The sequence below is a fragment of the Capsella rubella genome, unplaced genomic scaffold (assembly GCF_000375325.1).
Source record: "Capsella rubella cultivar Monte Gargano unplaced genomic scaffold, Caprub1_0 scaffold_6, whole genome shotgun sequence".
Taxonomy (NCBI): domain Eukaryota; kingdom Viridiplantae; phylum Streptophyta; class Magnoliopsida; order Brassicales; family Brassicaceae; genus Capsella; species Capsella rubella.
Genome location: NW_006238918.1, coordinates 6,062,056 through 6,090,016, shown reverse-complemented (window position 1 = coordinate 6,090,016; position 27,961 = coordinate 6,062,056). Strand labels below are relative to the sequence as shown.

Genomic DNA, 27,961 nt, shown 5'->3' with positions numbered 1-27,961 from the left:
AATTAGAAATATCTCTCTATAAATTAATAATTATTAATTTATCGATAAATTAATACCTCTATAAATTAATAGATTTTCATAGAGGTTTTACTGTATATGTTTTCTTTGATTACTTTGTATTTTTGTTTCATTTGGCCATTGTTGCTTATCTTTGTGGTATAAAATAAAACAGGACTGGAGCCATCACAGACAATAACATTAGTGAAAAAGGTAAAATATGGAGAACACGCCGTGGAAGCTGCGTGGCCATTAGGTAGCGCCATCGAGGCCGTATCCTCACCGTGACGTGTGCATTTTTGGGAATTATAAAAAAAAAACCTTAATTCTTTTGATTTCTCCCAAAGCTTTTTCTTTGCCTCAATTTTTACCATCTTTAAAAGCAACTTATCATTTTTATTACAATAATCGTATTTTTTCTAGAGGAAATGGTTTTTTTTTTGCCTTATATTAATATACATATCTACCCTTTCCAGATCTTTGCTCTTCTTCAGTTCCGTGTATTTTTGTTCATGATATTAATATTTTTATTATAGTTTCCAGAACAAATCATGAGTTTTAATTACTGTTATTTTTTTAAAAAAATTCTGTAGCATTTTAAAATGAGAACAACGTTGATAATATATTAGTTTTGTCTAACTAAAAAATATTAATTATCATCAAAAACTATATATAGATTTCAGAGTTTAGCATGTTCATAAGTTTAGAGTTAAATAATTGTGAAAATGACGTATGGCTGTGAATGTGGTGTTTCGTAAATCCACGTGGTGATTGAACTCCAATTATTGTCTCCCCGGCTCATGTCCCTCGAAACATATGCAATTACTTGCACACAACAAATGGTGATTCATCATTTTTATTTGGCTTTTTTTTAAAAAAATTATTTTTGGAAACGATAATCTTTACTAGGTAGAACCAAATTTTCTAAGGAACTGTTTTAATTATTGTGTCACGAAATAATCTATATTTGATATAAAAGTTTAAAAAATAATATTTGGGGATGTTTTAGTTAAAAACTACTACAAAATACAGTATTAGAAACTGCATTTCCCGGAAAAAAAAGAGGAGTACTACAAACTGTATAAAACTAATAATGTATATATATACATATATATAAGAAACTAATCAAGAATTAAACATGTATTGTCTTTAAAACATCAAATATAAAGAATACCAACATATATTGGACGAGTTCAAACAACTTCAAAATAATCAGAAAATACCAACATATATTGGACGACTTCAATGGTCTTTTGTATGGCCTGAGACTGAGATGGCACATTCTGAATTTCCAATATGCATGGCCCAATCTGTAAATAATAAGAAAAGAAAAAAAGAATTTTGAGCACTGAAGAATGAAGAATGAAGTTGCTCTAAACCATTCTGAATTTCTGATAGAACCGGCTTGCAAAAAGCCATGCATCATGCATGTATTATTGAGTTCTAAACCGACTTGAAGTTTAGAGATGTTTTTTTTTGGATAATTCGGATTACAACAAGGATATTTACAATATTTTCCATATAGAATGAAATAATTGTTATGGTATCATGTCTAATTATTAATCATTGGTATATATGTATATATATGAGAAAATCAGGATTCAAAAATAAATATTGTATATAAATATATATCCAAGAAAATGGAGAATATATATTGTCAAGCTTCATGGTGAAGCTAGGTTTTATTTGTCAATGAATTATTGGGGAATCATTTGAATTTTAACAAATAGAATAAAGCAAACCCAATAATATTAATATTTGTCCATAAAAATGACGACATATAACACATTTTATTTTCAACGAAGCATCGTAACTCGTAAGGGTTACTTTCACATTTTGAAAAGACTACTCCTTGATGAAATGGTAATCATCAATCTCTAGTTTTGTTCAGTATAGTTTGATTAATGATTAATCTTAGATTGAAGATTGTTATCATATAAGTATATTGATAAAATGAAACTGAATCATTGGATTTAGACTAGATTAGAGACGATTGTTTCTTCCTACGTAAGTACGTAGAACAAATATGAGTTTGAACCTAATTATAAGAAAAAAGAACAAGAAGAAAATAACCTTATTAAGGGATCATTCGATGAACACGCATGAATAAGTATCAGGTTTTGATTGGTGAGCTAAATAATTATATCGATGTGACACTTACTTATTATGTGACGACCCATGCATTAGCTCAAAATAATTGAACTCATGTGGAATAATTTTATCCTTTCTTTTACTTATTTTGTTTAACATAATTTGGTACGTATAGTCGTATAGATATGCACACAACAACACACTTGGATTTGTATCATTTGCTGTAAATATATAAGATTTGGTTTACATATATATGCTTAATTATGATTTTGTATGTCCACGTATGTGTGTGTGACGTTTAGATAAATGTATACTTGTCTTGCTATGGGGGAGCAATTACACCGATCGAAGATCATATTAAGTCGTTTTCTAATTTAGGTTAATCACGAATTAATTTGAGTCATATAAGAAGACTTGGATCAACTAATAAAATTCTGGTAATCGAAATTGACAATTATATATTTAATACTACGATAGAGATATAATAAATTTTCCGCGTACCATAATATTCTGTTTATGCCATGGCTTTTTTAAAGCGTTAACATTCTATTATAATACCTTCTGTTACCAAATATAAAATAAATATATAAATATATCAGAAATTGCGTTACATAAACACCTTTGGATTATATTTTGAAAAATTTATACATGTATATATGTAAATGTATGAATATATATATATATAGTATTTTAGTCTTAAAACCAAAATCATACTAAGTTTGGTTGGTAGTAGTTTTTTTTTTTTTTTAAATGCTAGTAAGTTATGGTAACAGTATTCTATTTGGACGTGCTAATTGTTTGGTTTATTTTTTAAGAAAAAACTATGAAAGGCTTTACCTCTATATAATTAGGTATATATGATGATCTTTACGGCATAATCTTATGCTATTGTTTGCACGTATAAGCTCATAATTTAATTAACTACATTTATACGTGTTTAGGATATATTTTAAACACGTACATGTATACAGTATATTTTTTTAAAGCATATTAATCGTTATCCACCATACGATATGGGTGTGTGATCTTATAATGATTTTGGATAAAAATTATCTCAATCGATCTAAGAAGAGACTAAATGCAATATCAAAACAGTTCAGAATATTACGTTTATCAATAAGCATATCTGAATTTATGAGATGTCATATCAGAAAATATTATCACAAATACAAATCAAAATTCAGTTCAATATAAAACACAATCACATATTTTATCCTGTCTAAATTATTCCAAACAAAAATAAATATGATTAATGTGTATTACGTAAGAATATGGTGAGGTGGAACATGTATGACAGAATAGTCTAGTCTACATAATCCGCTAAGTAGCTAGCAAAGCCCTCGAAGGAAAAACAAAGTTGGCAAATTGACTTTTTAAACTTTAACAAATCTAATTTGTAATTACCAAACTAATCGATAAGAGATAATCGTTAATTGTATGTTAAATAATCTTTTAACAACATTATCCTTTTCTTCTTCTTCCTCCAAATGACGCAAAGACTGCCCATATGATATTTAATGTTCTACTGAATATACAGATGGGTTTACTAAAGAAATACTCTAATGTTCAAATAATACAACTGTACAATATAATTAGATTTGAACCACTTAATTAAATGTATCTTCTACGATCCATATTTTTATTAAAATATAATATATACAGATCTTAGCAAGAATATGTATACTAACTTCATTATAATAATACTTATAGAAACATCTAAGAAGTTCATCTAAATTAATCAAAAGAGAAAACCAAAGATACATACTGATCATATATACAGCCTCGATCGATATAAGAAAACCAAATTAAAAAGAGAGAAAAAGTATGGTATTTTCTCAATTTAAAAAAATTTGTTCATAGAAATGTTCTCACATAATTTATATATAGTAGTAATAATTATTCATATACGGGCACAACATGAAGATGTATTAAATAAATATATATATAACTATTTTACATCGTAATTACTACGTCGTAATCTATAATATATATATATATATATATATATATATATTTTTAAAAACTTTCTTAATCTAACCAAAACATTTTTGACTATTGTCTTTCGATTCTTGTTTACTTTTTTCACTACTCCTTTTGTTCTCTATAAACAAATGGTTTAATATCGTGTGCATTGGATTTTAACCAAATTGCGATGTGATAGTCAAAACTCAAAAATAAATGAAGCTTCTTTTTAACTTTATAGCAATCACAGAAATAGCTGTTTAAAGAAGAAGAAAAGAAAAAAACAGAAATATAGCTGCAAAATTCGAAATAACCATAAATTAGTATATTAGATTCCTACCAACAATAACAATAACATCGATCCTAACTTCTTGTAGTTGCAAGATACATAAATGTGGCATATGTCTCAAACTACGAAACAAAACAATTCGGGTGTATATTTTATTTGAGTTATTGGACTATAATATGCTTTATAATAAAGAAGCTCTTCCCATTTGATCCACAAGTCCATGTATAAACTATTTGTTTAATTAATAGTGAGATTAGCTTCTAAGATTTCCAATTTACGCATAAATAATATATATATACACACACAGAGATAGCCTGATGTATGGTTGTGGTGGTGGTGGTGGCCATGACTTTGAGCAATGTTGAATGACATCATATACATCATCATCATGTTACATACTTGCATCATATGGTACATATATTCATATATTCATATACATATGGTATATATATATATTCACATTACACCAACTTTATAAGCATATATATGTTTCAATTTTTAGCAACTAGCATTTAAGATTTTTATACAACAGTATAGTAAAAGTAATCGAATATGAAAAGAAAAACAATTTTCTTGTATTAGTGAATCATATAACCATATATATATTGTGACTCGTATCAACAACTAGTCCGAAGGGAGCATGGTACATAGGTTTAGTTACGTTCTCCACCAATACCTGTGACTTTTCTAATCATATATTACGATACTGTAATTTTTAGCGTATATTTGTTTTTATATATAATCATGACAAACCAAACAAAAACAAAATAAAAATAAAACAACAAGAAGGGAAAAAATAATAAAATAATCGGGCCGCACATCTCAACGGCTTGTGGTGGGTCCACGTGGCCCCTTAAGATCCGTTGAAAGGGATAGTGATGACGTCAAAGTTGACGTCAAAGAGCTCTCATCCCACCAATGATAAGGCTCCTTGGCTTTGCAGTCTCGTCTTCGGGAACAAAAGTCAACCTCCTTAAGCTACACCCTCACACATATTATAAATTCTCCCACTCTCTAAAGGGTCCACACGTCAAAACACAAAAAACAAATAAAGCAAATGAAGGAAAGAAAGAAACAGTAATTATTTTTAATTTAAATTCGCAGATTTCATTCCATATCTTACGGTCCACATCATTATATTTTTAAAAACCTAATCTTAATCTGTATTATTATTATTCTTATCCATATTTCCTTAATATATGCTCTAATAATACGATCACAAACGCGTTTAAACCCGAGATAATTACGGACTAAATAACAACAAATTCAGACAAAACAAAACAATCTGAAGACTCCGACTCCCATAAATAGAAGAAAAAAACATATACTGCCAACATTAACACTTGGAGTTTACTACTACTTCACGACAAATCAGTTTTTATATATATAAAACCAATTTAATTAAGACAAATCAGTGATTATAAAGTTAATGGTAGTGAGACGTTGGTTGGTGCTCTTGTTTATATATGAGTTGTAATTGTATATATGCACAATTATTCTATATTCAACCTGTAAATATTCTTTCTACATTCAAACCAATAAAATGTCAAATACTTAATTTTGTAAAGTATTCTGGACTGGTACATGATTTAGTTTCGCCGGTCAATAGAACGAAAAGATCAAAGGAAATAAATTAAGATTACTAGTACTATATAATTATTACTACTAGTACTAATTAGTAAGCTGAGATGCTATAATAAAGATACTTAATTGTGTAATTATATATATATATATATATATTTTTTTTTGTTTCAAAAAAATGCCTGGTGGTGGAACCAAGTCGGTGATTAGTTACAGCGTAATGACTTAAAACGACTTTCCAATTTAATCTGAGTCGGTAATGTGTAGATTACTATCTAATTATATTTGTGGCATGCATCATCTTCATACATATCAAATTATCACCATCTATGACAGGCTGGAATACTGAATGTATTTTAACTTTTTAATGTGTACACACAAATTATACAGCAATATTTTTTTATTATTCAGTATTATTCTTCTTGTTTTAAATCAATATCTACTAGTATAATCTAATAATTCTATATACATCACTTTACATGAAGCTCAAGAAAATCAATTAAACGATGAACGATCAATACAGAACACATATTTTATAAACTATTTTTTTTTTTGGTCTAAGACCAGAGTGTGCAATATAATAACGAGTGAAGACAATTATACAGTTAATTTGGTTGGAGAGATTAGGTGTTATGTGTCATAAAATTCATATAAAAATCCAAGAAAATTTTGGTCTGATGTACATAATTGTTCAAATAACAAGAAAAATGACATGCAAAATAATTATTTTACTATATAGTAAGAAAATTTACAGATAATTTGGACAAGTGGAGAGATCATCTCAGGCTACTTTTTTGTTGGGGTATAACTACTTTGTCTACTAGATAATAGATACATATATTAAACGCGATTGTGACGAATCTAGCTGCATTAAACTGAGTCACCGTGTCAACGCGCAAAAATACTCATCCAAACAGAGTAACATGATACAAAACGTTGTAATGACATTTGACAAAATCAGTTGTATTTTTATTATTTTCGTATTTGATTGGTCTACTTGCATCGGTATTTTACAAAAGAAAAGTAAAAGTCAATAACGAATTATGATTTATGAAATACTTTAGAATACACTTCCACACTTATGTATTTTCGATGATATATATATGTGACCTCATTTTTGTTTTGTATTTTGACGTCGATATTATATGACCTAATTCTATATGCTATACAAGAAGAAGTTAAGAGTAGTCCATTATATTTATATAGGTATTGCTCTATATAGTATATTCTACCGAGTTTGCAAATATATTGCAAAATCTTAACTTCGTGTGATATGTTTTTTTTTAAGTCAAGAACATTGTGACTTGGACTAGTCAATATTGTAATATATTCACCGACTTGGGAAAAATTGAGGTTAGTAGTTCAAACTTATATAGTTACTTCACGGATTTCGAGCAATCATATACGAATAATTGCATCACGTGTTATATTATTATATGAATTGCAAAAATTCACTACAAGTTTTGGTAATGATAGTTTTGGGATCATATAATTAAAAATGATAATTCATTATTTTTTTTGGTCTTTCTTCGGCTTCACTGGAAAGGCTAAAATAAACACCACATAAAAAGACCTCAACCTTTTTGAGTACTATAGGAAGAAGCGGTGCGGTGCTATCTAAACCTATTTAATAATTAATACTCATCTAATTATAAATTCTCTATTTAACATACACGAAAACGTATACTTACTTATATAAACGCATTACGAATTTTATCTCCCGACTTTATATATGGAGCCTATAAGATTATACGGATGATGATTCAATATATACACAACTATCAATATGAAACTTAGTATAAATACAGAAAAAGATGAGATTTCTTAGGGCTTTCTTTCTATAGGATTATATATATATATGATAAATCACAAATTAAAATAAAGAACAATTACGGGACCACTCATCAAAAGTTACAACTTATGTATATAACCCTTTTCTAGTGAATATTATTGTTTTCAACACGTTTTTTTGTTTCATATGTATTTTTCTTTCCACGTCTTCTTTTTCCCCACAGTATTTTTTTTTGTATTTTGAACCACCTAATTAGATATAGCACTGAAAACAATGAACATATAATCAATATTGTGATTAGATTAGGTTAAATATAATTTATTGTTAGTTAGCTATGGAGACTTTTTCAACTTCAAATTCCAAAAAACAATTTTGTAAGAATAATTTTAAATCTGCACTGTTTTGTTTAAATGTACGAGAACTCTTTTAAAGTTATATGTTTATACATATATAAAAAATAACAATAATAATGGAATTGTTGTCTATGTGAAACTTGTTCAACAATTCAGGAAGTTGCTTGGAGCCTACGTATCTTTCTAAATCACCAAAAAAGAAGGAAAAAAGAAGAAGGCAAAAAAAAAAACAAAAATAATAATAAATAGTTTTTATCTTTTAGTTAATTACAAAAACAAAGCTCTCCCCTTCCAGTTTCTCTATTTAAAAGCCATTTTTTCCACCCTTTCAATAATTTTATTTCTCTGCCTTTAACTGCCTAAAAGATTCTCTCCACAGCTAAGCAGCTTTCTACAAATTTCTTCATCTTCTTCTTGTGTCTCTCTCTTTATCTTTATCTTTCTAAACAGGCATATATCACTCTGATCTTACAAAAACATTAAAATTTCTGGGTTTCTCTGATCTTATAATATTCTTGTTCTTGATTCTTTAAAGTCGAATACACATATTACTGTTATATACAAAGTGATCATCATGGCGGTTGTGGTGGAAGAAGGCGTGGTGTTGAATCATGGTGGTGAAGAGCTTGTTGATTTGCCACCTGGTTTCAGGTTTCATCCAACAGATGAAGAGATCATTACATACTACCTCAAGGAGAAGGTTTTAAACAGCCGGTTCACGGCTGTAGCCATGGGTGAAGCTGATCTCAACAAGTGCGAGCCTTGGGATTTGCCAAGTAAGTCGTACTACTTTTAATATTTTCAAAACACAAAAGACGAAATATGAATTTCTATTCTTGTTTGACCATATCCAAGTGTACACACAAAAGGCTATATAGCTTCTTGATTAAGATTTATCAAATTCTTGAAGGCTAGCTAGCTGGCTTGTTTGTTTCTTGATCCAATTTTTCAAAACTTCAAAGCTAAACAAATTTCAATCTTCTTTGACTATTATCAAACACAAAAAGGCTTCTTGATCAAGATTCTGACGATTCTTGTTTTTCTTCTTTTGGTTGATATAGAGAGGGCAAAGATGGGGGAGAAAGAGTTCTACTTCTTCTGTCAAAGGGACAGGAAGTATCCTACCGGGATGAGGACAAACCGTGCCACCGAGTCCGGTTATTGGAAAGCGACCGGCAAGGACAAGGAGATCTTCAAAGGCAAAGGTTGTCTCGTCGGGATGAAGAAAACACTTGTGTTTTATAGAGGAAGAGCTCCAAGAGGTGAAAAGACTAATTGGGTCATGCATGAATATCGTCTTGAAGGCAAATATTCGTATCACAATCTCCCCAAATCTGCAAGGGTTAGTTTATTCTTGACAATCCCATTTATATATTCTTAGTGTTCTAAGATTTTATTGAATTATTATTCTTAGTTTTCTTAAACCAAAAGTGTGTGAAATTTGGTGGAAAATATAAGTCCTTTTCAAAAGAGTTTGATTTCGTTTTCATATATCCCATTCAAGATTGAATCCCGAACTCAAAAAAATGTAAATAAAAGATCTAATCAATATATACTTTTGTTTTTTTATGATCTTGATTACAGGACGAATGGGTCGTGTGTAGGGTTTTTCACAAGAATAATCCTTCTACTACAAGCCAACCAATGACGAGAATACCCATTGAAGATCTCACGAGGATGGATTCTCTAGACAACATTGATCATCTCCTAGACTTCTCATCTCTTCCTCCTCTCATAGATCCGAGTTTCACGGGTCAAACCGAACAAGCCAACTTCAAACCCATCAACCCTCCAACTTACAATAATATCTCATCATCACCAATCCAACCCCATCATTTCAATTCGTACCAATCAATCTTTAACCACCAAGGTTTTGGTTCTGCTTCTGGCTCGGGCTCTACGTACAACAACGATATGATCAAGATGGAGCAATCACTTGTTAGTGTATCTCAAGAAACATGCCTAAGCTCAGATGTGAACGCGACCACGGCAGCAACCATGGAGGTGTCTTCGGGTCCGGTAATGAAACAAGAGATGGGGATGATGGGAATGGTGAATGGTAGCAAGTCATATGAAGATCTATGTGACTTGAGGGGGATCTTATGGGACTACTAATTAATTATTTAACTTTGGTGAAAGAGTATATTGGTTGGGATTTAAATCATGTAGTTAATACATATATTATACGTATATTAGGATTTACTAGAGGATTAATCCTAGTTATTTTCACTTCATTGATATTATTTAATTAGTTGATTGTTTAATTAGTTTATAATAGTGTGTGAAAAAGGGAAAAAAAAAGAAAGGATTGTGGTAATTTGGGATTTTAGTGCATGTTATATCTCAATGTAAACTGTGTTTGTATACGTATAATTAGTCTGATCAGATGGTTTCTTCTGATAGAGTATTAATTATTAAGATTTACTATATTCATATGGATATTCGATATACTCATACAAGTTGGATTACACTTCTATAAAATATGGTTTCACATTTATAATCCAAACTCAAGAAGAAACGTTCCCATTAAAAAAAAAAAAACAGAAGCAAATGATAATGATTACGTGAATGTCATGTGTATTGTTTTTACGGATTAAAAACTACAATATAAACATCATTTTGCATTCGGATAATAAAATAAGTACGCCACTGATGTTAATAAATAGCTTTACTAGTCGTATCATTGGTAAATCACTCAATAATCAACCTAATGTTTACAACAATAAAAAAAACTAATCACCCTAATTTTTTGACAAACTATTGTTAATTTACTTTTTTATCTTTTTTTTTTTTTTAAAACAAACAAAATTCAAAAATGAAAATAGATGGAATCTATATCAAAGCTCAGAGAGAGGAAAAAAAAACAGCTCATGAAGCATGTGAATGTTCCCCGAATCTGGGCAGCATATTAGCCTTTTCATATGCTCAATAATTTAGATATATTAGTATGAATTTTGTGACACATTATAGTATTAATGTATTTCATTTAGTATAAACAAACAAAAACATTCAACTAAGAACAGTGATTAATGAATGGTTTCTTGCAAGAATACAATACCAGATCCCTAAATCTTATGTCTTAAGGAACTTGGTTATTACATCAATGATCAATCACATTACGTTTTCCTTCTTAAATATTTTTTTAATAATTTGAAAGTTTTTAAGTACGTTTCAATGTTTCATAGTATTATTCAGTTTTTTTTTTTCCAGCACTTGTCAATTTTTAATATCCGTATTAGCACCGTAAGTAACTACATAACATAATACTATATATGTATATTATAATATCTTAAAAGGAATTTTATTTTTTTCATCGGGACCAAAGCACAAAGCTTGTCTTTACATAGAATAAGATAATGGCTGCAGATCTGTGTTTTAAGATTTGGCAGCAGATCTGTCTTTTTGGTTGAATGTACTATATATATTATATTCTTTGTTTTGAATTCTTGTATACATATTTTTATATACATATACATAAAACGACAAAGTTATATACATTTTAAAAGAAAAATGCACCGATTTGAAAAACACCAAAAGGAATAACATCTTAGTAAGCTGTATTCATAAAAAGAAGCATCATGCAAAAAATGTTGATATATATATAAACAAAATGCCATGCAATGCAGTTACATAGTTTACAAATTGAATACTCTTTTGATTTTATAAGATTTAATTTCTCTTATCCACTTATTACAATAAAGTTTCAAACGTTTCATATAAAGTTAGATAAAATCATCTAAAGGACTAATAAATGAAATAAACAAAAGAAAAAGGTTAGTTAACCGTACGTAAATAAATGATGTCTCTGATTCAATGTACCATATAATATATGATGATGATGATGATGATTTGAAAATAAGCGTGTGAGTCTCTTCCACCTCAAATTCAGGACTCAAATCTGGTAATTGTTATTTTTGTTGAATTTTTTTGGACTTGAAAATTTAATCGTACAACTTTATTTTGGTTTTGTAAACTTATCATTGCTTACAAATTACAATCGTTACAAGTTAGACAATATATATCTTCCTCCATATTTATACACATTTAATTTTCTTCATATCTCCATTATATAGAAGTTGGTCCATGCATGTCTGTCGTCCTATGTTATTCTTTTTATGAATGTTTTATCATGTGAGGAATCGATATATAGAAATGTATAAAATACTGATTTTAGAAAGTAATGAAAAAAGAAAAGAAAAAGAAAGAAAATGCATGAATGAGAGGATTTATTATTATAATGAGCATAGCAACAAAACTTTCCATTAAAAGCGAAGCTTTTCTTTTTGTAGATCGATACTTGCAGCAAACCTAAACCCTTCTACCCTTTTCTTTTTTTATCGGTTTCTAGATGATTAATGATTATACCTTATAATAAATACATTAATACTAGCCCTGGGCAAAAAGCCCGTACCCGAATCCCATACCCGAACCCGGCCCGTTAGGCCCGTACCGAACCCGAACCCGATTAAGGAGGTTACCCGATCGGGTTTTGGTTTTGAAAAAATCCGGGTTCGGTTCTGGTTCGGGTAAACCCGAAGACCCGAAAACCCGATTGTCAAGATTGTAAACCCGATTTCATTCCTTCGTAACTTTGTTGATCGATTTCATTGCCCAGAACTTTGATATACTCGAATCGATTTGAATATTTTCATACCAAGAAAGATCATAATTTTGTAGTTAGCGAGATCTATGTCTCTCTCTCCCGTACGTCTCTCTCTCTAGCGTTATGTTTATTGTTTAAGAAGAAGGAGTACTCCACAGTCGACATCTTATTTTACTTCTTTTTTTTTTGGCTAATAACAATGGTTTATGTGGGGATTAATATGTTTGAATTCAGTGTTAATTGTTTTGTTTTTTGATTGAGTTCCATTGATGACGTAGCTCGTCGAATTCTTTTGTTTGGTCTGCGATTGATTTACTTGGATAAACACAGTAACTCTCTTTTCCGTTGCTGAGTTTTCTCTGTCTTCTCTCATATATAGATTGCTTGTGCCTCAAAATATTTTCATTTATAATAATAATACATTACGATATTTCAAATTTACATAAATATTTACAGAGTAGTGATCTATGTCTTTCGACAGTTTTTGTTGGTTCACTTGGGTAAATAAACAAACCAAACAGAATCTAAAAGCCGACCACAACACAAGAGCCATCAAAGGCTCTTTTGTCCAGGCATATAGCTTGGAAAGAAGCTTTATTTACAGTTTCTTCAGCAAATATTCTTGAAGGCATAGCTTTAGATAATATATATTAAGAGCAGTGGCTATGTCTGCGACCACAAGAGATCCATCTATTTACAGAGTTCGTGACTTTGCCCTCATGACATTGTTGATGTGATTTTGATTAGCCGTGTGTCTCTTTCGTGTTCCCCATCTTTGTATAGTCTTAACACAGAGATTAATATACGCCTTGGAAACCAAGTAGAGAGATATTAAATATGAATATTTAGAGGATAACTTGTTTCAGGAAATAAATAATTTGCCATGTTTATTTTGAGCGTGAAGTGTTGAGCATGTGTTGAGACTTATGCATTCTAAGCTCATTGTGTTCTAGCTTTAGTTTCTTAGATTCTTAGTTTTATAGTTTTTGGTCACTAGTTTTAGTGAATGGAACTTTGAATTCAGTGTAAGTATTGAAATGTGTGCTCTTATATAATGGAATCGTGTGTTCTTGGTATTGAAGCGTGTATTATTATTCTTGGTATTGAAGCGTGTGTTACATTATAATTTTTTTTATTTGCTTCTATTTGGATGATAATTCTGGTGAGATTACATTATAATTTTTTTTTAAAGAAAAAATTATTGGTTACTATGGTTATAAGAACCCGAAACAAAACCGAATCCGAACCCGAAAAGCCCGATCCGAACCCGAACCCGCCCGAAAGTATATATATACCCGAATGGGCTTTAAAGTCTAAACCCAAAAACCCGAAAACCCGAAAAACCCGGCCCGAGCCCGAACGGGCCCCCGAACGCCCAGAGCTAATTAATACTACTGTAATCGGTGTAAGCAAATCCGTAATTTTCCTAGACATATTATAATAAAAAAATATATACATTGAATGATATTTTCCGAACGAAATCTGAATTATGTTGGTTCATAACAAATTATAAAATTACGAAATTGTATAACAACAATGATATATAATCATTTTTAACTTTGTCGCTTAGGCTTTCACCTTTGTAGTGGGATCAGGTTTAGAAAATAAACAGCTATGCAAATAGCCCAATGGTTTGATAAAAGAAGGCCTAACACTAAAGTGAAATGGGCTTTTAGTTCATTAAGTTTTCTTTTAAAACGTTTTAGTTTTAATCTTTAGCAAGAAGAAGACAAATAGTTTTTAACAAAACAAATTAAAAGTAGGAAAAACAAAAAGTTAATAAAGCAAGAGAGATTAAAAATGATTAATCAAAGGCGTTAATTGCTGTGAGGAGTTATAGCAGCAAAGCAAAACGACTACGTAAAAAAGAAGACTAGGAGGAGGCCTTGGGGTTAGCAAAATAATACGATAAAGTAGTAACCAAAACACTACAATTTGAAATCTGAATTATTGATTTCCCTTTAGTTGAGTCTGGAAAAAGTTGATTTTGATTGATCAAAAACATTAGCCGGTAAGCACTATTGAAAATGTCAATTAATCACATTTCTACTTTATGTATAAATTTTACTTCCTCTAAATCTTTTTCTTTGTTTCCGTATTTGTTTACACATTCACTCTAATACTTTGATGTTATGGAAACTCTATATATGTAATTTTAGATAATTAAACCCCAAAATGTCATGATAACTATATTGAGAAAACCATTAGCGATGAATGATTCCCATTGATAGAAAAAGATGAAGAAGAAAACAAGAAAAATCACTGAGTGGATTAACCACTACACCAGAACTATAGAGAATATTTTTGTAGAAAATAATAATAATAATATAAACAAGTAATTCAAAATAAAAAGAAAAGAAGAGGATTAGGATAATAATAATGGGTTAATAATTGGCCAATCTCAGTTCATTACATAAGTCATAGATAGGCGTCGTCTCTCTTCTTTTCAAAATAGACAGAAAGAAAGAAAGAAAGAAAAAGGTTAATAAAGAAAGAAGTGCGCTCTTTGCTGCTTACTCTCTCCTCTGAGAGCCTCTCGCCGGTTTTCCAAACACTAAAAAGCTTTGATACATCAGAACCCAGATTGTCATTTTCCAGTTTGAAGGTGTGTGTTATATTCCAATCTTTTTCAAATTTGTTATCCTTTCTGTTTAGTCCTCTGCTTTCACCGACACTTGTTGATTTATCTTCCTCAGAAGTCTCTCAATGGTGTTTGTTCATTTTGGTTTCTCTTTTTCCTGTAATGATTTACCTTATTCTTGATGGCTGCCTCTAATTTCTTTTTTCCTATCCAATAAAATTGCAGTTGTTTTTCAGTATGACATTTTGAGCTCAAAAACAGCTGTTATGAAGTTTAGTTTTTTCGTCTTAAGTTCTATTTATGGCGTCAGTTACATCAATTTGCTTGTCTTTTTACTCCAATTTGTTATTACTGCGGTTATACTCGTTGCAGAGATGGCTGGGTGCTTGATAAGAGCTTAGCCACATATCCTTGTTCAGCTACAAATGTGTTCTTTAATTCTTAGTATTTAAAAATTAAACTCCGGGATTTGGCTTCATAATCAAGAATTTTATTCATTTACTATATAAGTAAAGTAAAGATTATTACAATCATTGATTGACTCAGCTTTCCACAGTTGTTATAAGTTACAAAAGGAGTTTGGTTTTATCTGATATCCTTCTTTATGTACAACTCTCTTCCTTTTGGCAGTATTGTTTGTGAACTTTGCCGGCAGTGAGAATCTAACAGAGCTCAAAACGGGTGCACTCTGTTGTATTGTGGCCTCAAGGCCACTGGTTACTATCAAATCATCACCATCCCGCAGGGGAAGGGATATTCCTTCATTGAGTCAAGATGATACCCTGCAATGGCGGACTAATTTCAGCTTCTCACCTGCTGGATATACTAGAGACGGTTTGGAAGATAATATGAGCGATGAGGGTCACGGTTTTGAATTGTACTCAAGCACCACCAGACAGAGAAAAAGTCTGGAGTTCAGATTTCAGCAGTCGCCAAGATGGGCTTCAACATCGTCTGCTTCTGGTGGGAATGAACAGAAACCCTGCATTGTTAATAGCGTACCAACAAGACCAACTAGCTCAAATCCTCAATGCTTGAAAGAGGTAAGTTAGTTTTCTTTACATTTCCAATATTATTCATGATTTCATCTTTGGCTGAACCTTGTAGCTCTTGCTATGACTGTGTGTCTTAGGAGAATGGTTTTGATAGAGAAAGTACAGCCATCTCAACGAGTTTTAGGTCTTTGCTGTCTCTCTCTGAGTCGTCTGCCCCTTGGGAGACTCCAAGCAAGCAGCCTTTCAACCTTACTCACTGCTCTTACTCTCAAGTCTTCTGCAACCCGGTTTCAGATATAGAGAATCCTGAACCTGATAATAACCAAGACGACTCATCCACAAATCCTGACTCCAGTCTTCTGATGTCCATGAGAAACCATCAAGGCTCAGCGGTAGATGAAGCATCATCAAACTCAAATAGCAATGACATGTTGTTGGATGTAGAAAGATCCAATCAAACAGAAGTCGAAAACCCAAAATCCAACGAACCAGATTCACCAACACAAGATAGATGCGGGGTTTGCAAGAAGCTTTTATCTCAGAAATCTCCATGGTGCCCATACAAGATACTGAGATCCAGAGACATGCCAGCAGCTGGTGTTTTCCCCTGCCACCACGTCTACCATGTTGAATGTCTAGATAAAGTGACTCCAACGGCTCAAACCCGAGACCCACTTTGTCCTGTTTGCTCAAACACCATCGGAACAATGGAGCAGCCGCTGATAGCCCCTGAAACATTGCAAATGGCCCTGAGATCTCTAAGAAGAAGCCACACAGCTCTAAGGTCAGAGACAGTAACGCCAACTTGCAACAACAACAATCAAAGAAGACACATTAAGAGAAGAAGTCAGAGATGGGAAAAAATCAGCTGCTGTCTGAATATAAGCTTCTTATCTTCCTAGAATCCAACATGACTTGATTTTATTAGGTTCTTCTATATAACTCTTTACTTGCATCTAATCGTTGTTTTAACCTCTGAGAGTGTTTAGGAAACTATAAACAGAAGCAATAGACTTTGTACTCTGTATTGCAGGCTACAAAGAATTACAAATTACAAGTTAATTAGGAACAACAAGTATTTGTAATCATCTGGCTGGTAAGAACAAAACGGTGGGAAAAAAGAAAAAAAAATAAAACATTTCTGAAATCGAGATTGAAAGAAACAGCAATGAAGAAGTTTTGAAAACTTAATATACCAGAATCCACAGATTCGGATCATCAATGGGACGGACCAAAAACAAAACAAAAAAAGAGAAGAAGAAACCTTGAAATCAAATCTAAAACTTTCAAAAACACATATGAATTATTGGGGTGTTGTTAAAGCTCGCATTAGCCATCACAGCGCCGAGTAAATCGTACGCTCAGGCAGCAAGCAGTCTTCATCGCAGAAAACAAAGGGCAAATAACAATTAGGCAATTCGAAGCTAACCCGTAACCGGAGCAGCCGACCATACCTTCCAAAAGGAAGGATACTGGGGTTGCTCTTTGGCCGGAGAAGATCATAAACCCTAACGATTAACCCTTTTTCTCAGCTCAGATAAGATCAAGTAGTTTTGAAGTTCATAGTAGCGTAGTTGCTCGACTTTTATAATGCTTTTGGTCAAAACCCTAATCCCTTAAATTACAGAACTGTCCTCGTATAAAGATATTTATAACAAAACAGAGCCAAAACTGTTCCAATTATTATTAAGAAACCTCACAACTCCTGAATCAACAAAAATTGATCCTTGTATTTATAAAATAGAAGTATTTACACCAAGAACGAAGCTCCCACATTGACTGACATACAAAAAAAAAATGATGGAAAAGAAAAAGAACAAAAGAGAGAGCTTTGCTGAGTGTGTTTTACAGAGGAGAAGTTGTAGACTTTTGCATTTTGTTATTCTTTTGTGCCTGTGGTGGCTGAGACGAATGGACTGCTGCTCGGTATGAAGATGAAGCGAGCTGTGCCAATGCCGGTACTGTACCACCTGCAAACATTCCACCAAAGGAAGATGCAGCTTTCAAAATTATTGACAAAAACCAAGATAACATCATATTGAAAAACGAGCTTTATTCTTCCCGTGATTGAGATTGATCAAAAGTAGTGAATGAGGAGGAGAAGAAGATCTCAAACCTGCTAGGCCAGCACAGGCTGATGAAAGAACTATGACAGGTGGTGCCTGCATCAATACAGAAATGAAGAAACATCAATTGACTAAACGATTTACTGGTCTCTTTCGAAAAGAAGAGAGCATAAAATTTTCTGTATCTTTGTTGATAACTTACCCCAACAAGAAAATGTAACCACATGGGTCCTTTTATCCACTTGCGTACAATTGGCATTGCTGTTTGCATCAACAAGAGCATTAAAATGAGTTACAAATAGATAGATTCAAACTCTTTCAAGCAAGCTTTAAATCTAACTGCTACCAATCTTAACTAAAACATATCTAGAAAACTAATACTGATAAAAGAATGTCGACTGTTACAACATAATCAAGACAACCGGGAATCAAATGCACTCAGGACAGACTAGGAAAACTATGATAGCTTTTGAGACATTCTAACACACTGCCAAAACTCTTTGTTTCTTCAAGTCATACAAGAATCATAACTTGCGCAGTTGGTTACATAGGCAGACACAATCACCAAGAGAAGAACAAAACTTCAGAGAATTAAACGCAATAATCACAAGAATATAACAACTGAGATAACAATCAATGAGAGATTAAAGTCAGAGAACTCTCGTACCATGGTTAAATCCAATAAATGCACTTGCAGTACCACCAACAGCTGATCCAATCTAAAAACATAAAAAGTAGAGCTTTAAAGCTAAAAGATTTGAAATTGTCTTCAAGAGAATCAAACTTCTTGAAAGAACCTTACCATAGAAAAGCTATCCCTGATGAACGGAGCCACGGTCCATTCACTGGTTTCCTGAAATCAATCAACTTCTAATTTAGAAAAAGAACTAACTTTGCTTTGTTTAAAAAGACCAAAACAAAGAAAAATCAAACCTTTTCACTCTGCAGTAGCAATCTGTATATGAAAAAAAAAAAAAAACATGCTAGATGCGGAGAAAATACCAAATTTTTCGTAAGAGGGCCTGCGCAATGATGGCATCTGATTTCGATCTCATGCCCAGAATCATTCATTTTCTTCAAAAAAGAAACAGAGCTCGAGAAACCCAAATCGGAAATTTTGTTTGTTTCTTCTCTTCTGTGTTTTGGGTCGTAGGGTTTATACTCTCGTCACTATTTACTTGTTCCTCAGTTCGTCAACCGATCACCTGCGGCTACAGCTTCATATCAATAGGATCTAATCAGTCGACACGTCATCTTAAACAAACCGAGCACGTACCGGTGTCCAACCTTGATCTGTGGAGAAATTTCAAATTAGATAAAGAATCTTTTGGACCGGTCACAGAACCGGTTTATTCTGTTCCATCTATTTTTAGGTGAAAGGTGTTAAGTTTTTTTGAGCTTATCCAAAGTTCTTTTCTTTTAATCAATGGGGAATCTTACTTCTCCATGTTCCCAAAGGGTTATAAACAACTTTAGAAATAAATGTATTGTAAACGAATATAGAAGAAAGTAAACGAACAAAAGAATGTATAAACTGAAAAGTAAGAAAAACAAGAATGGATACTACCAACTACTTGCAACTAGACGATCAATCTTTTTATAAGAATGGTACGAGAGATGTCGAACATAGGCAAACCAGTGGCGGTGCCATCGTCTCTTTTATTTATTAATCAAAAAGCACAAAACTGCTACATTTGCTGCTTTCGGTTGGATGCAGACAACACAGTCATTGTGGTGAACACAAAAACTCTCAGAGATTCTCCTAAAGTCTTTTGTTGTTGTGCTTATAAGAATCCACACAGTTCACTTAAATATCCATAAAAATCACATATAAAAAACGAGACTAATAAAAGTGGAAAGACACAGACCCGAATAGTCTTTTTTTTTTTATGGGGGGTTTGGGTTGAGATGAACAAAAAAACGATTCTTGAGTTGAGAATGCGACTCACCAAGCTTTCTTTAGTTTTAGATTCTCATATTCTCATTCTCTGGAATCTCATGAACCCACTTTTACTCTCCATTTTCTCTCCAAAAGAATATAATTCCGCGGTCATTTCCCGCTTCTTCTTGATTTATGTATCCAATCCTCTCTTGTTCGATTGAGCGAATCACAATCCCACGATGCAGCCCATGTGTTGAATTATGCTACCTATGGAAGATCAAACAGTTTAAAGTTAGTAAACAAGAACAAGAATCTGTCAAAGGGAAATGAACGTACAAGGAAGAACATTTGGTCTGTATCACTCTTTTTTTCTTTCAACGAGCAAAGCAAAGAAACAGGGGAAAGACTAACTTAGCAAGCACAAAGTAGTATAACATAGGTAATCACAATTTAACAATTATAAAATAGGCGATAACATATCGTAAAAAGAGTTAAGCTCTAGTTCTGCAAAAACACATGGCATCTGATATCATTAGCAGATATCATCAGCTCAAAACCTGGAACAGGCCCTGCTACAAAAAGCATACTCAAAATTTGATATTTTCTGAAACTACATTTGATATAAAACAGAGAATTATCTATAAATATCTAGTAGAAGTAAAATTTAATCAAAAGAGTTCAACACAGATTTTGCTTGGTTTAATTTGCTTATGATGGTATTCTAATCTTCATCAAATAGACTTTTAAACCTTGCAGCACATAATGTGATTATGTGAAACCTCTCTTTGTGGAAGCATATTCCCACCCACATGCCAATCAACTATTTTGGCAATATGCTCAAATACTTTTAACTGAAGGTTATGAAAGGTTCTTCACCAAACAGAATAAAGTGTTAATGAGAAATCAGAACCATGAGATTTCACCAAAAAATAAAGATTGTAAAAAATGCAAAGATATCATTCAAGGAACATAAGATTTGTTTTTTTTTTTGACATTTTCCTTTTAAACAGTAGACCATATTTCTACCTAGTTTTATTTCTTTGTAAGGCATCTATCAAACTCATTAAGATATGTGAGACTCTATACTAGATAGTGGATATATTCTCAATTGCACATAGAGAAGCCATAATTTTAAGCACTTGGTAATCACAAACTTCTATATTTATATATCTTTATCTATGAACTTATTCTATATAGCTGTATATCATATAGGAAAGTATCTTTATACTTAATCAGGCAGGAGAAATATAATTGTGAAGTCAAAATCAAAATCAGATCCAACACCACAATATATGATCGATGATGGAATTTAGAGCCGTAGTCATCAGTAAAGTAGATTCAGGGAAGTACACTGTCAGAAAGCAGCCAAAAATTAGATGCATATATGCTTCACGAACTTTTACATATATACATGTAATATATGTACATATGCACACATAGACACACAAACAATACATACTAATATGCACCGAAGATATGTTATAGTGCATTTAGAATTAGACATGAACAGTTTCACACACTTAAATACGTACATGCATACACACATACATACATACATGATACATACATACATGCAAACATATATAACACATGCACGGATGGGCCAAATATATGTTTTGCCAATCAAAGAATGAAAGATATAGGTCCCCCACTAATATTGTACTGTTTAGGGAGAATAGGTACTAAACTTGCTGAAGGAGACAACATGAAATATTCTACATTCGCTTTCTCGATTATCTTTCAAGATTAAAACAATACAAATAAACTTTCATCCCCCTTGCTATCACATAAAATCATACAAATATCATCACTATACCCTCTTGAAACATGGCCAAATAAGCCATTGTTGATTTTGGTCAAATCTATCTTAAAGTTTCAATAGAAATTGTTTAGACTGAAGATGTATCTAGAGACTGAAAAAAAATGACAAGTAGGAACAAAAACAATACAGACAAGTGGAAAGCTTTGAGAATATACCTCAAGAGATAGATAGGTTAGAGCTGTGGACTTTGAAAAATTTGAGGAATAAGGAGAAAGAATGAATTCCCCTGCCCAAGTAGAAAAGTTGTCAAAAAGATTTGGAGAATAAGATACTTTCATATACCAGAATGGTGAAAGAATGCGCATATGATGCATTAATTATGGATCAATTCTGGTATCTAATGCAAGGCTTGAATTGCACTGAAAAGTTGTAGTCCAGAGGAATCAAAACATGAAAAATTAATGCAAGCACACAACCTACAGTTTATACGATAAGAACACAAATAACAAAGCAGCGATTGGACCAGTTATTCATATTCCATACCTTAGTGATCATCCTCTAGTTTGCCTTTTTTCCATTAAACTTTCTATATAAAGCAAAGTTGCAAAGACTTTTTACTCTTGAGACACCCGGCCTGGGAAGAAAGAGCATAAATAAGGAAAGCAGCAAAGACATCTTCCCAAGTTGGTGGAGTTGCAGACCATAGTGTATCTCTGAACTGAGAGCAGCAGGCTGCACTTAAAAACTAAGATTGTGTCAGGTAAAAGAAAAACATTTGGTCTTTACAATCATTATTAATGTCGTATTTCTAGGCTGATAAAATTTACATTTTTTATTTTGAAGACAGACTTATGTATTACCACAACCAGCACCAAGGAAAGAGCATCCTCTCTTCATCGAGAATGCCCATTACTTCTGAAAGGCATCCATTCCTTCGAGGAAATGGCACAGGAGATTCTGGACTCATCCTCTCAACCGATGCAAAGCCACGGCTAAAATGGACTCCAGATCTTCACGAACGATTTGTTGAAGCGGTCAACCAGCTTGGAGGAGGAGATAGTACGTTATATTATTAGCAAATGAACCATCTTTGACATTCAGGCTGTTAGACATGATGTATTAATATTTATACTTTTTTCTCTGCAGAAGCTACTCCTAAGACAATCATGAAAGTCATGGGTATTCCAGGCCTTACCTTATACCATCTCAAAAGTCATCTTCAGGTAATCTATCAACACGTTAAACAGATATGCCTAACCTCATCAGGTCTCTACACATATAACTCGTTGATGAATTGCCTTGGTAGAAAAACTGTTAACGAAAAACAAGAATGACGATATGTCAAGAAGTGAAAGATTTGTCATACTTGCTTTTGCTTTTACAAAGATTATTGATTACATGATTTGGCTACCAGAAATATAGGCTGAGCAAGAATCTTAATGGACAAGCTAGCAGCAGTTTAAACAAGACAAGTAAGCTTAGTTATTCATTACTTGGATACAAGAATATTTTTAATCTAAAGACTCATTTTCCTTTCTCCAAAATATATCTCTCAAGTAACTAAAGTCACCTGGTTTAGGTGTGATGACCATGGTAGAAGAAAACCTCCCTGAAGCAGACGAAGGTCACAGTGAGAGTTTAAGCATTGGACCACAGCCGAGCATGTAAGAATATGGTTATTTGATTACATTATTATAACGTATTGCATTTTCAGAATAAAATGACCAATAGTTGTGCACCCAGGAACTTACCCATAAGTGATGCGCTTCAAATGCAAATAGAAGTTCAGAGGAGGCTACACGAGCAGCTTGAGGTATCATAAACTGTACTCTGTGGATTTACTCTGTTTAAAGCAGCTATCAGTGTTAGTAACAACAGTGCTCAAGCATGTAGAAACACATAAATCTATAAAAAATCATTAGTATAGTGTATAATAGAGCATCAATAGAGGCTAGATCAACCATATAGAAAGAGAGAGAACAAAGCATTTAGTTACGATTTTATTAAAAATATTTTAAACTGAGCCAGGTACAGCGACATTTGCAGCTCAGGATAGAGGCTCAAGGAAAGTACCTGCAATCGATTCTGGAGAAAGCACAAGAGACTCTTGGAAGACAGAACCTAGGTGCAGCTGGGATTGAAGCAACAAAAGCTCAACTCTCAGAATTAGTATCTAAGGTGTCAGCAGAATATCCAGACTCTAGTTTCCTAGAAGCCCATCAACAGATGCAAACAACTTATCCACCCAACTCCTCCCTTGACAGTTGCCTAACCTCAAGTGAAGGAACACAGAAAGCCCCAAAGATGCGTGAGAACAGATTGGGACTAAGAACATATATCGGAGATTCAACTTCAGAGCAGAAAGAGGTAATGGAAGAACCATTCTTTCGTAGAATGGAGCTCACATGGGCAGAAGAAGAAAGCCTCAGAGAGAATAATAACAGGCCGTATCTTTCAACAATGGTTAACAACACAGAACCAAGAAACTCGTCTTCAAGAAGAAGCCCTGGAAGATTGTCAATGGGAGTGGGGTTACATGAACACAGAGAAGGGAGTGGCAACAACAGTGAGTATGCAGAAGAAAGATTCAGCGAGAATGGTGAAGATTGCAAGCTCGAAACACACACAGGAACAACGCTAGATCTTAACACACACGACGAAAACTATGGCACAACAACACGTCCGAAACAGTTTGATTTGAATGGTTTCAGCTGGAACTGAGAAGAGCCAAAGAGCTTAAAGACTGAAGCAGCGTCTTTATGATCACTCAGGAAGTGAAAAGCCATGGAGAACAAGCTTTTGATTTGCTTTGTTAGCCTTGAGAGATTCGTGTTAAATTGAATTATTAGTCGAACCAAACTATTTAAAACTTCACAATCTCCTTCAAAACAAATAGACTTTATTCCTTTTATCCAGTATTGCTGCATAGCTGATAAAAGGGCCTTCGTTTCATCCTCTAAAGGAGATGTAGCATGTCCTAAAACCGCAGATCCCCATCCATTAGAATCTCCTTACCCTAAACCCTAAACTATCTCTTACAATCCAACCACATTTAACTTAAGTTGTATCATAATCATATGCTTCGTCGTGGTTACATTTAAGAACATCACTTGTAAGATGAGTCCATGTCGCAACATTAGACAACCTTTCACTTGCATGAATCGGAAGAGGATGATGGATTTCGATTAATATATATATATATATATATATTGTTTTTTTTGTTTTTATCAAATTTCATTGAGACTGTTTTAGTAATTCTATAAATTGAAAGTAGTTTTTAAATTAGAAAAGAGGTTATTTTTCAAAAAAACTAAAACCAAGGCATATTTCCAAATTTATTCTATATTTATAAACTTATTGATATTGTTATCATGTTAGCTCAATAAATAATTATCTAACTTATAATATGGTTTGCTCTTTCTAATTGATGATATTATACAAAAATTATAGATATATTCTTAATTTTTAAATCTTCTGGGTATTTAAATTAAATTGACTCTTTTCTTTTCTATATTTGATATTTGAGGTATATTTACTTTTTTCTTTTCTTCGTTTAATTATAATTTAATTAGTTTACATATACTATTCTCCTCCGTTTTCTGATATTATCATTGATCCGACATATACTATATATATATATATATCAATCTCTGTGGGGCGTCATCCACATATTCGTCTTTAGCTTCAGTTTTATGAATGCCAGAGAAAGCCAGAACCTTCAAATCAATCGGGAAAGAAAAGGTTGGGTTTTTTTAAATATTTTGTCTACCCTCTTTTTTTTTTGTTTCTTTTGCTTTTATATATATGTGGAACATAATTATTTATTTTGCTTTTCTGTGATCTCTGATCTCCATGATTTCCTCTGCTTCTTACGAGCGCTCAAAGTGTTAGTCTGAGATTTCCTGATGTTATTCAAGTCGTGTCCAATTTTTGTTGAATGAAATCTTCCATTATTTAATTCAGAGTGTGAACCTTTAGCTTCTGTAACCTCGTTTGCGAGTTCTAATCTTTGTAATTGTGAAAAATCCATTAGTTTTTTTTTTGTGGTTTGTCCAACTTCTCTGATCTTCATTCATTTCATACAGAGCTTTCCTTAGGTTTTAGAAATATCCAGTTTTTTTCTTTCTTGTTTTTGTTGGGTGTGCATTTTGTTTAATCAAATTACCTCATCTTTCAGGCAGATTTAAGGAAGATTGGTTCGGATACCAAAATGTTGGACACTAACTCTGAAGATGCAATCAGCTTGCTTCCAGAAGAGGTTCTTGGCAAGATCTTGTCCTTAATTCCTACAAAACAGGCTGCTTCAACATCTGTTCTTTCTGAAAAGTGGAGAAATTTGTTTACACTGGTTCATAATAATGATTTTGATGATTCTGACTTGCTGCGACCCGAAGAGGGTAAAGAAGAGAGGGATGTGGTCCGGGAGAGCTTCAGGAATTTCGTGGACAGGACACTCGCTTTGCAATGCGGTTCGCCTATCAAGAAATTCTCTCTAAAATGCCACCTTCACTTAGACAGCGAGATGTCCTATGTGGGCCCCTGGATATCTAATGCCGTGGGGCGCGGTGTTCTGGAGCTGGACCTAAGTATACATACCCGCTATAAATTCGTTCAGGACTCTGAAACTGGCTGTTCTCGATGGCCCCAAGGTATGAAGCGCCGCGGTGATGTCTTTCTTCCTTCTGAGCTCTTCACGTGCAAGACGCTGGTCACACTTAGACTGGGGAAACATATTTTTCTTGGAGAGTTTCCTCTAGAACTGTCTCTTCCAGCGCTTAAGAGTCTCTTCATCGATTCTATCTGTTTCGCATATAAAGATCTGAGTGATGTGTTTTTTCCCGGCTGTCCAGTGCTAGAGGAGTTAGTCCTACGTTACGAGGACTATGTAATGTGGCCGTCCTACTAGCACATATCCAGCCGGACCATCAAGAGACTGTTAGTTCTTTATGATGATTCTGCATGTGTCTTTAAAAGTTATATGTCACTGGACGCCCCAAATCTACTCTTCCTGGACTACTGCCATTATCCCATGTCTGTGTATCCACATGTTAACTTGGCTTCTTTAGTCGAAGCTAGGTTGGATATCCAGTATAGTACAAACATGGACGATGTGCCGGATATTACGGGTCTCATTGTAGGGATAAGCAACGTCAAGACCCTGCATCTTTCTCCCGGTTCTGTTGATGTAAGTTTTCCCAAATTTGTTTTTTTTTTTTGTTTTTTGTTTCACTGCTACATTTAATGAGTTTGGACATTCTTGAAGTGTGCGTCTGTGTGTGTTTCAGCTGATTTTTCGGTGTGTTAAATATGGACTGCTTGGTCTAAAAATAAATAGAAAAGTTGGACTGCTTCTACCGGTGTTCAACAATCTGGTAAGCCTGTCTTTTGGGAGTAAGAATGAAACAGATTGGAAACTGCTGCCATATCTGATTGAGCAGTCTCCAAAGCTTGAATCTCTAACTATCCAGGTACATATATCATTCGCAAATTAAAACCAATGAAAGAGCATATATATATATATATATATATAAAGAGAGACAAACTTAGTGGTTGATCCTTTTGCATGCATTTTCTTGATTGATGCTTCTCCAGGGGCTGGATAGTTACACATGCGATTCGACCATGCATCTGTTCCAAGTGAAGGTGTTACGTGTTCTTGGTTATGGAGGAACTGCTAAAGAGTCGGAACACTTGAAGAAATTTATTGGGGAGTCGGAATGCCTTGAAGTGGTGCTGGTGGATGATGTCATGTGATTGCATACCAAAAGGGTTGTATTGTTGACGACGCTTCTTGGAATTTTCAGTTTCATATACAAGTGCAAGATCTTACCATAAATGAATTGTTATTAGATGTTGAGTGTATGCTGTTACAATAGATAGAATGAGATCATCTTTATCTAATCGACCCAAGCTTATTTATACACCTAAATCTCTGCTTCCCCCATCCCTCTTCTTCTCAACTCGCTGACGGGCCATAACAGCAGGACAGTTCTCATAAACCGCGATA

At 33.1% G+C, this 27,961-nt stretch overlaps 7 protein-coding genes across 10 annotated transcripts in view; 6 read left to right on the top strand and 1 right to left on the bottom strand.

Moving 5' to 3' along the window:
- Positions 1 to 476, top strand: part of LOC17882206 (apyrase 2) — a 4,108-nt gene extending 3,632 nt beyond the window's left edge. Inside the window, exon 9 of the mRNA XM_006290171.2 lies at positions 173 to 476. Coding sequence (XP_006290233.2) covers positions 173 to 285 — 113 coding nt within the window. The 3' untranslated portion in view covers positions 286 to 476. The remainder of the gene's footprint in view (positions 1 to 172) is intronic.
- A 7,928-nt stretch (positions 477 to 8,404) lies between these two features.
- Positions 8,405 to 10,504, top strand: LOC17884364 (NAC domain-containing protein 87). Its single transcript, XM_006286463.2, has 3 exons — positions 8,405 to 8,841; positions 9,127 to 9,407; positions 9,650 to 10,504. Exons 1-3 carry the CDS (start codon positions 8,640 to 8,642, stop codon positions 10,178 to 10,180), a joined length of 1,014 nt encoding a protein of 337 aa, XP_006286525.1. The 5' UTR covers positions 8,405 to 8,639; the 3' UTR covers positions 10,181 to 10,504.
- Positions 10,505 to 15,120: 4,616 nt separating this feature from the next.
- LOC17882703 lies at positions 15,121 to 17,332 on the top strand. The gene is made up of 3 exons (XM_006289647.2): positions 15,121 to 15,273; positions 15,880 to 16,292; positions 16,382 to 17,332. Exons 2-3 carry the CDS (start codon positions 16,098 to 16,100, stop codon positions 17,144 to 17,146), a joined length of 960 nt encoding a protein of 319 aa, XP_006289709.1. The 5' UTR covers positions 15,121 to 15,273; positions 15,880 to 16,097; the 3' UTR covers positions 17,147 to 17,332.
- A 574-nt stretch (positions 17,333 to 17,906) lies between these two features.
- Positions 17,907 to 19,517, bottom strand: LOC17883061. Its single transcript, XM_023781208.1, has 6 exons — positions 19,313 to 19,517; positions 19,113 to 19,163; positions 18,978 to 19,029; positions 18,513 to 18,571; positions 18,361 to 18,406; positions 17,907 to 18,214 (listed from the first exon to the last, which is right to left on the bottom strand). The coding sequence occupies exons 1-6, from the start codon at positions 19,379 to 19,381 to the stop codon at positions 18,090 to 18,092; spliced, it is 402 nt and encodes a 133-aa protein (XP_023636976.1). The 5' UTR covers positions 19,382 to 19,517; the 3' UTR covers positions 17,907 to 18,089.
- Positions 19,518 to 22,521: 3,004 nt separating this feature from the next.
- LOC17881625 (myb-related protein 1) lies at positions 22,522 to 25,098 on the top strand. Of its 4 annotated transcripts, none has more exons than XM_023781066.1 (7): positions 22,522 to 22,714; positions 22,802 to 23,013; positions 23,101 to 23,177; positions 23,369 to 23,426; positions 23,534 to 23,618; positions 23,698 to 23,767; positions 23,983 to 25,098. In XM_023781066.1, the coding sequence occupies exons 2-7, from the start codon at positions 22,806 to 22,808 to the stop codon at positions 24,673 to 24,675; spliced, it is 1,191 nt and encodes a 396-aa protein (XP_023636834.1). In that variant the 5' UTR covers positions 22,522 to 22,714; positions 22,802 to 22,805; the 3' UTR covers positions 24,676 to 25,098. The 4 variants fall into 4 exon arrangements, with proteins under 4 accessions (XP_023636834.1, XP_023636835.1, XP_023636833.1 ...); XM_023781067.1 differs by having other exon boundaries at positions 22,798 to 23,013; positions 23,989 to 25,098; XM_023781065.1 differs by having other exon boundaries at positions 22,798 to 23,013.
- Positions 25,099 to 25,611: 513 nt separating this feature from the next.
- Positions 25,612 to 27,855, top strand: LOC17884375 (F-box/LRR-repeat protein At1g06630). Its single transcript, XM_023781302.1, has 4 exons — positions 25,612 to 25,695; positions 26,132 to 27,139; positions 27,240 to 27,422; positions 27,547 to 27,855. The coding sequence occupies exons 2-4, from the start codon at positions 26,933 to 26,935 to the stop codon at positions 27,706 to 27,708; spliced, it is 552 nt and encodes a 183-aa protein (XP_023637070.1). The 5' UTR covers positions 25,612 to 25,695; positions 26,132 to 26,932; the 3' UTR covers positions 27,709 to 27,855.
- On the top strand, positions 26,165 to 26,860 carry LOC111829906 (F-box/LRR-repeat protein At3g60040-like). The gene has a single exon (XM_023779946.1). It carries the CDS (start codon positions 26,165 to 26,167, stop codon positions 26,858 to 26,860), a length of 696 nt encoding a protein of 231 aa, XP_023635714.1.
- Positions 27,856 to 27,961: the final 106 nt, after the last annotated feature.